The 11,699-nt window shown below is 44.1% G+C and overlaps 1 protein-coding gene across 3 annotated transcripts in view; it reads right to left on the bottom strand.

The window, feature by feature from the left end:
* Positions 1-10,178, bottom strand: part of TTC7B (tetratricopeptide repeat domain 7B) — a 138,674-nt gene extending 128,496 nt beyond the window's left edge. For 2 of the 3 annotated variants that reach the window (XM_027885324.1, XM_027885325.1), the window contains exon 1: positions 9,957-10,135. In XM_027885324.1, the coding sequence (XP_027741125.1) occupies positions 9,957-10,077 (121 nt within the window). In that variant the 5' untranslated portion in view covers positions 10,078-10,135. Of the gene's footprint in view, positions 1-9,956 lie in introns of all 3 variants that reach the window. The other variant, XM_027885326.1, reaches the window with a different exon arrangement.
* Positions 10,179-11,699: the final 1,521 nt, after the last annotated feature.

The following is an 11,699-nucleotide window of genomic DNA, read 5'->3' as shown; positions in this document are numbered from 1 at the left end:
TGAAGCTGGAAGGAACCTCTGGAGATCATCTAGTCCAACGCCCCTGCTCCAAGCAAGATCGACTAGAGCAGGTTGCCCAGGATCTCGTCCAGCCAGGTCTCTGGGGACAGCAGGACAGTAGAAGAGTATCTAGAGAACATGTGCAGACCAACAGGCACTACTGACAGAAAGGCTGCAGACTGATGCAGATGATACACATGTAGAACCAGATGCAGAAAATACAGAGTCAGCTGTTCAAAGAAATTGAACTCCACTTTCCAACACCTTTAATTACACACAATCATTCGCTCCTCTGCCTCTTAAGTACACAGAGGGCATGGCGCCTTTTTACTGTGCAGTTATGCGCTATCTACACAATTTTCCTGCTTGACAGCCAAAACTTGCATTAAAGAAAAATATTATAGGCTTTCCAAACCGTTCATGCAAAGGCAAATTTACTTTCAAAGTACCTCTACTACTGAAATGTATTTTATGACAGCACATATCAAGAACAGAAAACTGCAGCAACTTTTGAATCATACTACTTTAACATTGGTGGTTTTTTAATATTCAAGCTCCCAAATTTTGTGAAATGTTAAGATCATAAGAACAGTAAATAACTAAGCCAGGACAGTCACAACGTATCCTATAGGATACTGAATGAAACCTGGCCCATTCAGTCAAATGCAATGCAAAACCAAGAAATAAGAATGCATGTCATACCCAACACTGGAAGCATAAAGCGTGGGAAAAAGGATCATCATGGTATTTGGGTGTTTAACTGAAAACAATTCTAGTAACCACACTGAGGAAGAATGATCAAAACTTAGCTTCTTCTCATTTATGTTTGTTTAGGACATAAAGATCAAAGAAGGCCTTGGAGAACAGGAAAAGCACATGCTGCGATAGCTAGAAATTCTTTCCAATCTTGCTTGTTGCTATGATTTATTTCTCAAAGGACAAATCAGTTTTCCTATTGCTACTAACAACAACTAAATACTAGAGACTATTTAGATGGAAGGCAAAAACCAAGCCATGTCACAGAGACGGTGGCTCTTGTCCATTCTGCACCAAACAGCTACATTACAGCACAGTGCAAACTTCACAGAATCACAGAATATGCTGAGTTGGAAGGGAACCACAAGGATCACAGTCCGACTCTTAGTCCTGCACAGGACCATCCCCAAGAGTCACACCATGGGCCTGAGACTACCATCCAAATGCTTCTTGAACTCTCAGGATTGGTGCTGTGACCACTTCCCTGGGGAGCCATTTGAAAGATGATGACAATGGAATCCAATTTTGGTTCTCCCAAAAAGGTAAAGAAAATGAGGGACAAAAAAGAAAATCACTGACTAATTGCCAGGTGAAGAGAAGGACATTCTTCATCTATGAGATGACCCAAAGCTCACATGAAAACACACAAATGAGCCTTCTTTCCCCAGAGATCTTGCAGTTCTCTACCATTTCCAATCTCCTCCTCTTCCCTCTCCAGGTTCACCTGGGAAAACTCAAGTAAATTCTTAAAAGGCAGTATCCTACACCTGCCAGTCTCAGAGACGATTGTCTCAGGTACACAACTGGGGAAGTTTTGGTTGGTTTTTTTTTGTGGGGATGGGTTGGTTTTGCTTTTGTTTTTATTTCTACCCGGTGTTCTAAAAGCAAAAAGTCCCTAACTTTTGCCTCTCCTTAAATCCAGCTCTAAAGCAATCCCATTAGAGCCTTGACTAATACACAGCATTTTCTTTCCATTAAGGTAAAGTGACTGTAATTAAATGGTAAAAAGAAAAACAGGAGTGTGGCTGGAAGCTGAGCCCAGGAAAATCTGAATTTGAGATAAGGCACAGTTTTAAGGAACAACTTGTTCACATAATTAAATGCAGAAAAATCTGGGAAGGCCTGGAAGTTGCTGGTGTTTTCATATCTTGGTTGTCTTTGCAAAAGTTATGGAGACAAACCAAGTTATTGGGCTCAGGTGAGCTGCATCCAAGATTCATCTAGAGACAAAAGGAATTTCCCGCCCAATTTTTGTTAAAGAAGCACAGTTTACAACCCCAGACAATATGAGATTACAGTAAAGGATTTCTGTTTACGCATACATATTTTGATTCCACTCAAACTGTGTATGCATGCACAGAAATCCTTTATCATCAGTGGGGTGGGAACTTGCAGAAACTCATGCAACACTTCCTGAAGCAACAGAGCAACTGATAACATCACTGATCAGAGCAGCTACTAAAAACTGCCACTATGCATTCTGCCACACATTTGCTGACACCAGAGAAATATCCAAATTCAGCACTCTCTCTCCACAGCCTAGAGTAGAGATCAAATGCTCCCCAATTATTAAAGGTCTTGCTACCCACAACATCACACTATTAGCCAGATATCCTCACTTCCTCCAATTTATCTCAGCATCCTGCCACTTCACTTTTCACAAAGTTATTGTCTTCAGTTACTCTTCATCAGATCAAAAACTAAACAGTGTTCAGTGCAAGGAAAACTGAGCAGAATTTAACCTGAAATTCTAAAATTTTGTTATTTACAAGACAGATTCAAGGGGAGGAGGAACGGTTTACATTTGGTATGGTTAAGAAGGTTCTGCCCCCTTCTTTATTGCCATGCAAATCAAACTCAAACAAAAGTGTATCAGCGATCCTGAGTTTATGCCGATGAAATTATTTCCCTATAGAAAAGTTAATACTAACCTTCAACCCTTGAGGATAGATTAAAGGAACCTAGAGGAGCTACAATGCACACATATACCAGTATCTATTCGCTGATAAAGCTGGCTACCATTTCTTCTTTTAAACTTTTAAACACGGCAAAAGTCCAACCCACCCAACATTAACATGAGGCATTCGATTTCTAAAAAATTCCATTCATAATATATTTAAGTATTCTTATAAATATAAGCAGTTATAAGATCCAAATATGAAAAGTAGTTAGTTCGCTCTACCCAGATGAACTACATCCTTCCTCACAGCAGGAGAATAAGCTTCCCCTTGCCTTTGTCCTTCACTGGCTGCTGCCACTGCTCATTTTCCACCAGCTGTTGAACTATTCAGGCCCCTGTGGGAGGCAAATCAGCTCGGCCAGCCAGCAGACACTAACCCCAAAACAAGAAGCATAGAGTTTTCTGCTGGCTGGCCCGGCACAGTAACTCCCATCTCTGGTGTTCATCAACACAAGCGAGAGGCCAGGAACACATAACCAGGAGAAACCGCATAGAGAAGCAGCAGCTTGAGCAAAGGCAGGGAGAAAGGACCTCCTCCATGCAACAAGAACAAGGTGTTAGACCAGCTTGGTTACTTGTGAAATCATACTGACTACGCTTGCATTTTCTATTCCAGATGACAAGTCAGTTGGAATACAAGCAGCAGATCTACATCATCACTTACATTGTTATAACACTCCTGGCTATCTGAAGAAACAAAGCTGTCAGTCAAAAATAAAACAACACATCTGAGTACTGTCACATTCTGTGGTCTTCATTCAGAAAACTGTCTGTCCTTAGTAAACCTGTTCTGTAAATATGATAGCGAATGCAGTAGGAGGCAAACAAAAAAAACCACCACAAATTAAGAGGGTGTTTCATTTCCACCTGCAAAAAGGCATGTTGCATGGTCTGCAAAGATCTCTTAGGAAAGCTTTGCATATATAAATTGCACTACAAACTGTATGTATAAAAAAAAAAACCAAAACAAATTTGGTAAGCACCTTCTAAGTAGGGCATGAGTCCTAAGAGGTTTAGAAATCCCTTGTTTACTCTGAGGATAAGCTTTAACCATACATCTGAGGTCTTGTATTTCACAAGGCAGTGAAACGGATGAAAACTGATAAGATGTTTCTATTTTTGTGTTCTACTTATATCAAGGAAGCAGCACAGAAAGTGACAAAATTAGATATGTAAAATAATTCATAATCCTTTGAGCTTGCTACTCCTCCCTGTTCCTTTATTCTGCCAGGCTAATTGTGAGGAACAGTATAATAGGAAACTATAGAAACAAGGTGTTGAGAGGAAAGGCAGTCAGAGAAGAGATCACGCACAAACCAAACCAAATAAAAATGGAATAGCAAAAATTCACTTGGTAAGAAAGACGTGTGTTACAATGTTATTGTATTTCCATCAGTAAACTTGACACCTGTAGGTAACATTCTATTTTCATGGCAATGTCACAATGCTCTTGGTAGCGTACAGATCCATGAACTTCCTGGGTATACATTCTCTCCCCACAGTAATGCAATATTTCACACTGGCTAAGGTTTCTACAGAACTGCATCATTCTACCTCATTTGAACTATAAAAATTCTCCACCTCGGTGCTTTTAAAGACAGAGCCATACATCTCACTGAACTTGAACAAGGTCACGTTCCGACTGCAGAACAATGAATGGCCGGAAACAACCATGGAAATTCATGGATCCTTTATATTAGCCATTGAGCTCGCTACTGAACCAACCTCTGATTTCCTCATTGTGTTCCCAAAGGAAGGAAAGAAAACGTGAGAGCACTGATGTCCTGAAAATGCCCTGTGCAGACACAACCTTCATACTGAGTTCCATTGTAGCTGCTTCCTTTGAGACGCTAGTCTTTCATCAAAAACACGTGACTTGCAATCAGCTTTGAAAAGTGATTGCTAGCATCCAAAATTATCATTCAAGTATTATAAAATTCCAGACACCATGAGAATCCCAACTCCTAAGGCTATGAGTGGCACAAAACTTTCATTAAAGTTTTTGCAGAGAGGCTTCGAAACACAATCCTTAAAATCCCAAACACTTCAATACATGAATCATCTGTATGACCAACACGTTACAATAAACTCACTGAAAAAAAACTGTAAGTCTTATTTTCAATATTTGAGAAGAGCAACTTTACAGATCTCTTAAAAAATAAAATTTTAAATGAAAATAAAAAGGAGATTTCAATTATATGTGATCATCAGAATCAAAGTGCTGAAGTCATCACTAGCTATTCTGGGGACTGCTACACTAAACTGTGATCTTCAAGAAAATCTCTCTTACGAAATGCTGCATTTCATACGTAACTGGTTTTGATGCCAACCAAGTTTTCCAAGACAAAGCTGTACATGGTTCTCCTACAGATTAAGGCCTTTATAAAAGCAGCCTATTCAGACTGGCTTAAAATATAAAAGAATCCTATAACGAATGTTTCTCAATTGTGGGCACATTGTAAAATACATTCTCATTAATCTCAGATATTAAACATTTACTATTTTGCCTCTTCCAATATTCTGTGAACAAGTAATTTTGTACTCAAAGCTTTCAGTATCATAACCATGCTTCACGCCCCTCCTGTTCATTTGCAGTGTTAGACAAACTTCAACAAACAAGCAAAATTTCTTCAGATCACTTTCTTAGAAGACTCTTGTGGTTTAAGCCCAGCTGGAATTAAACACCATACAGCCACTTGCCCAATGCCCCCTTTCTGCCCCCCACCCCGGTGGAATGGGGAGGAGAATCAAAGTAAAACTTGTATGTTAAGAACAGTTTAAGAATTGCAAATACAGTAAGGTACAGTAATAATGGTAAATGGTAAAAATAATGATAATGAAACGGGAAAAACAAGTGATGCACAACGCAATTCCTCACCACCTGCTGACCAATGTCAGATCCCCCTTTCCAAACTCAGATGTTGCTTTCCAGGCAACTCCCCCCAGTTCATACACTGTACATGACATTCTGTGGTGTGGAATATCCCTTTGGTCAGGTTGGGTCACCTGTCCCAGCCTTGTTTCTGCCTGGTTTCTTTTGTGTACCTCCTCACTGGCAGAGCATGAGACAAGAAAAGAGTCCTTGACTTAGGATAAACACAACTTAGCAAAAAACCAAAACATCAGTGTGTTACAACACTATTCTCAATCCAAATCCAAAACACAGCACTGCAACAGCTACTGGGAAGACATTAACTCTACCCTAGCTGAAACCAGGACAGAACCTATAAACGTTAGTTAGTTAAACCAGCTGGGAACATTCACCAAGTTTCATTAGTAAGAACTGCTCTAAGATTTTATTCCTAGCAACCCGGGGTTTGTCTCAGTTCCATTTGAGAACTGATACTCAGGATGTGAACACTTGAGGATGGCACCTTTCTTGCAACCAAACAGCCTACAGCTTAGCCAAGGACCACATCTTTGGGACCCTCAGGGCAGCATTATGATTTATTTCTCTGCCAGCTGCCAGTTTTTGAAAATCCTGCTGTGCTGGGTATAAACAGCAAGGTGCTGGCAGTAGAGGAGCTGCGGGAATGGCTCCTGTGGCACAAGGCCAGGGGTTGCCCTGTCCCAGGCCCAGCTGGCTCCAACAGAACCACAGCAAAACACAGCTGAGCCCCTCAGCAAAGCTAACAGCACCTCTGGAAAAGTGTATTTAAGAAAAGGCAGAAAATGCCACAAAACAGAACAAAAGGAGTAAAAAACAACAAAGGGACCACCACCAAGGTCAGAAAGGAGGAGGAGGAAGTACTCTATGGTGCCAGAGGAGGAACCCAAGGGAGGTGCCAGGGAGGACTCAAGCCAGAGCAGGCAGATATACCCTGAAGGAACTGTGGCACATGGACAGCCTGTGCCAAAGCAGACTTTTCTTGCTGAAGGACTGCTGTCAGTGGGGAGCCCATGCCAGAGCAGAGAAAAAACATGAGAAGGAAGGAGCAGTAGAAAGAAGCCACCTCACAGCAACTGTCACCTCTCTGTCCCCTGCATCATGTGGGGAGGCACAGGAGTCTGGAGCACAGGAGTGAAGTTCAGGCTGGGAAAGGGGGGAGGAAAAGTGTTAGTTTCGTGTCTGTCTTCCTCTTTCTTAGTATCTGTCTCTATTTTAAATGGCAGCAAATTAAATTAATTTACCCCAAGTCAAGCCTGTTTTGCCCAGAACAGTAATTAGTAAGTGGTCTCCCTGTCTTTATTCTAAGCTACAAATCTTACCCTACTTTCCATCCCTGCCCCACTAAGGAAGCGGAGAGACTGAGCAGCTGGGTGGGCATGTGCTGTTAGCCAAGGCTAACTCACCACCCAGCACATAACAGTTTGACCCAGTCTTTAACAGGAATGCTGATGAAGCAAGAGCTCAAACCGAGATTTGTGTTACATGGCATGAATCTCATTACTGCTGCTGAGTCCTGGTTCTGAAGTAGAGAAATATAATCCAAACTGGCTAAGTGCCTAACCAATCAGAGCTGCATTAAAAGACCCTTCTTTCACCTACCTACCTATCTATCTATGTACTTATCTGCCCTTTGTGAAAAGCAATACAAGTCACAGGCTTGACAGAGGACACACATTTCCTATGATCCAAATTGTTACTACTACAGAATAGCAAAGGCAGTGAGCAATATCTCTCTTCTCTCTTGATCTTAGAGCTCAGTAAGCTCTCAAAGCCTTTCAAATGCACTCCATCCAGAAATTCGTTCTAGTGTAATTTTCGTGCATCCAAGATCCTATATAAACTGTCATTTAGATTTGATCCACTGCCAGGTTTTACACAGACTCCTACTTCTGTAAAGGACTGCATAGGATCCATCAGCAGAACTAATCAGAACAAACAATACAAAACCAAGTCCACTCAAAATACTGCACCTCTCAAGTGCTGCATTTCTTCAGGAGTAAATACTATTGCCTCATGCATCCACACAGACCTTCATCCTGGGAGCTTCACTGCTATTTCGTCCTTCATCTAATTTGGGTTGTGAGCTTCAAGGAATGGGAAGTTGCTAAGAGGAGATACTGTATCAATGCAAGACAGCTCAAATAAAAATCCATACCATTAAAATTTCTGTCAAGTGCTCTAATCCCCAATTACAAACAGGAAGTGTAATTAAGTCCTGGTAAAGTAACAATCTATTCTTTTGCATAACTGCAAGACTGAAGAAATTACAAGAGGGCTTCCCCAAAGGATTGCTTCCCATGTGTGTTCGAAGACCAATAAATGCTATTCTCAGCAATCTTAATATCCTCAGTTAAAATGCTCCAGCATTCAAGAGTTGGAGACAATTCCCTACACACCAATATATGGACAGAATGAAGATCCCCTTCCTTTTCTCCACCATCCTCCCCAAACTTTTAAATAATTTCTATGACGTATTGTTACACATTCAGCCAATACAGAGATCTTTCATTATCCATTCCCAAGTCAATTTGTAAAACTGAACATTACTACAGAAGAATGGAGTCATGTTTGGAGTACTTTTTCTTTTCTTCAGTTGATTGCTTCAGATGTACTAAAAACAGCGATATGCAGCAGAGTGCCTTTCAGTTCGTATCCTTCTTCATGGATGGAACAGAGGCATTGCCTCTCCTTTGTAATCTTATCAGCTGATAACCTTGACCTGCAACCTGTTAGGTACACCAGGATTTAGAACACAAAATTCCAGTTTTAGACACTGTCAACAACAGGTGAAGATATTTCACTAAATAAGTTACTCTCTTCCTGTGTTACTCCACTATGAAAGAAGAGTCCAGTGCAAATCACTTCATTTACTGGCTGTTGATATTCTCAGTTACCTAGACTTGGAAGCCATGACATTGATTTAATCATTCATGTGCTGTCAAAGAGCTAAAATCTACATATGATACTTTCTCATGTTTTAAATATCAGGGAATGCTTCAATAATTTGTATTTTGACTGGTACAGAATCTAGAAGATGCCTTAATAGGAAAATCACTGAAGTGTAAAGTTATGTAGAATCCATAATCCTCTCTGATTTGCTTCACCTGGGTAAAAAGTATGCAGGTTGGAGAAATTTAAGTCAAATTGTCAATAACATCTCCTGCCTAGCTCTTCCTACCTGTCTGAAATACCTTAATACATCTTAAAACTATGAAGATCATACTTCCCAACTAGACAGCCAAATCACATTTGCCTTTGCTTGAAGTGATCTCTAACTAGTTCATGGTCAATCACTCAATGATGCATGTCCTGAAACTAAATATAATACCTTCCAACTTTTCACTCATGTTTATTTTTAGTAACATCAGTGTCAGGATCACCACCCAGTTGTTCTTGAGGCCAATGCATGAAAGGTTATCTACTACCCATCCATTCATTCTTAAATTCTCTCTCTCTTCTCTGAGTCATGTTTTTCCTCTTTCATTTGTATTTCTACACACCTGAACGATGCAGTTTTCTTCCTTGTCTAAACGTGCAAGGCTACCACAGCTTTCTCAACAAACTCCCACTGATGTCAACCTTATGCCTCGTCCTCTCTCTGTTAACTTAGCACCTCTGAATTCACCCCAGGTTCTGTCTTTGGAGGCTCGACTGCTCTCTAAAAATACCTCCAGGTCCACCTCAAATCAAGTCCATGAGTGAGCCCATAGAGGCTGACACTATCCTCACACACAGAATGAAGGCATCCATGCAAAGAAAACTTCCCTTGCTCATTAGTACTATCCTTTAGATAAACATTTTGAATCTTGTGATACAATAAGTAAGACACCAAACATGCTATTCATATTATTTATAAGAAAATAAATGGAGCTGCACTACATTGCTGAGGTATGCTTTTAAGAGAAAGGACGGAAGCCTTCCTAAGACACGCTGTGCACTGATCCCCCGGCAGCGCAAGAAGGACATTTAGGGCTTTATGCACACTGTCAGCATGTGTGCCTGCAGAGCTGCAGCGCTCGTCACCAGCGCTGGGCTGCTCAGCACTTCGGGCCCCTGTCGCTCCAGGGCCGCGCTGCTGCCGGCGCTGAGCGCTGCCGCCCTGCACCCCGGCGGGCCGGGACCCCGGCCCCGACCCCGGCCTCGTGCCCGCGGGGCTCAGCGCGGTGCCCTCGGGCCGGGCCGGGCCGGGCCTGGGCGGCTCCCGCCTCTCACCGCCCCCCGCGCTGCTCCCGCCCGGCCGGCCCACCCCTCCCGCCGCCGGACCCGCTGACCCCCGGGCCCCGCGGGCCCTTCTGGCCGCCCGCCCGGCTGCACCTGCCGGGCCCCCGCCGCCCCCCGCCCGCGCCGCACCGTTCGCGATGAGCTTGGCCGAGAGCTGCTTGACGAGCTCGGGGATCCGCTCCCACTGGCACTCCGAGCGGCACCGCTCGATCTCCGTCTCCAGCCGCGAGCCCGCCTTCCTGGTGGCCATGGCCGGGCCGCGGGGCCGCGGCGGGGCCGGGGCCGTGGCGGGCGGGGGGAGGCGGGACGGGCGGCGGCGGCCCCGGAGCGGCGGAACTCAGCGCTGCGGCCGCGCCGCGCCGGCGGCACCGCGACCGCCCAGCCGCGCCCCCTGCCGGCCGCGCGGGCGGGGCGGGGCCAGCGGCGGGGGCGGCCGGGCCGGGCCGGGCCGGGCCTGGCGGGAGCGGCGGCTCCCGAGGGTCCCGGTGCTCCCAGACCCGCCCCCGCGTCCCACCACCTTTCCCGGGGCTGCGGGAGGGACGGGATAAGTCTGCCCAGCGCGACCGCCGCTCGGAGCGGGGCCGGTACCGCCGGGCTGCCACGGGCACCGGCGGGAGCTGCTCCTTCAGAACCCACTTACACATGGCTGGGCATGGCACGTTCAGCTGATTTCACCCTTCCACGGGCGAACGGATGACCACCGGCCACCTCCCCCCTCTGATTTACTTTCCCCTTCCACAAAATGCAGTGGAAAAGTGGTTCCTGCCCGGCACTGGTCGCCTCTTCACCTGCCTTGGCACCGCTCACCGCCCTTCGCTCGGGGCTTTTAATCCATTTCCCGAAGTTCTCCCCTTGCTCTCTCCACGTTCGTACCTCACAGCACACCCTCTGCAGTCCCAGCAGCCGACAGCCCCTCGCACACCGTGTCCCACCCCAAGGCACAGCACAGCGGGGCCTGTGTAACAAAGGTCCGCACTGCACACAGATCGTGCCCTACGTCTGGAGAAAATAAACGCATTTCCAGCATTTGGGAGGAATAAAAATACTATCTGAAACAATTCCAATGGTACTGTGTATCTTTATCAAATGCTACCTTGCACATACATGACACACCAGTTCCACAAACTCATATACACCTTGGAAAACTGATGCCAAGACTGATTTTCACTGGAAAAGTAGCAAAAAGACCAAGACTGCATTAAAAAAAACCCTCACATATTACTTATTTTTCACAAAATAAGGATACAGCCCACAGACAGAAAGGTGTATTTAGACAAAACATAAATTCAAATAATTCAAATCTCTTCATCAACATCCTTGGGTCACAGTGCAGACTTTTACTTCTTTTCATCCACAGAAATGAAAAAACAGTGAAGCCAACAGGAATTTGGTTGAACTTGTGACAATGACTATCTGTCAGAGATGATGATGATCATTTAGAGTTTTGAAGATTCAAAAAACAGGCTGGATGCTATTTTTGCTCTTACATGCACTGCACTCCTCTGGATCTAACACATTAGTCCTCAGACATATGAAGTTCACAAACTCAGAATCAAATTTGGGCAAATGCAACATTAGCAGCCTGAGACAGGTCAATCATTGTTTCATAACTGTTAAAAGCAACATATTCTTATTCCCCAAACCCTGTGAATCTTCAAACTTCTGTGGATCAGTGCTATCACGAGTCACTTTTACGAGCTGTTCTGTAAATAGATCAGTTAAATGTAAACATGACATTGCCTATGGGCATTGGTAGAGTCATTGTTCCCATAACAGAATTTCTAAACAACTTTCTAATTCGGGTGTGTGTGTCACATGCACTAGGGAAGATGCTTTCTGAAGTTTTGTTTGGTTTTGATCATCCACTGAAAC

This window comes from Empidonax traillii, unplaced genomic scaffold (assembly GCF_003031625.1).
Source record: "Empidonax traillii isolate 1590-97213 ecotype Southwest subspecies unplaced genomic scaffold, ASM303162v1 scaffold164:size861626, whole genome shotgun sequence".
Lineage (NCBI taxonomy): Eukaryota > Metazoa > Chordata > Aves > Passeriformes > Tyrannidae > Empidonax > Empidonax traillii.
The sequence above is the reverse complement of the archived record's forward strand: the minus strand, read 5'-3'. Positions and strand labels throughout refer to the sequence as shown.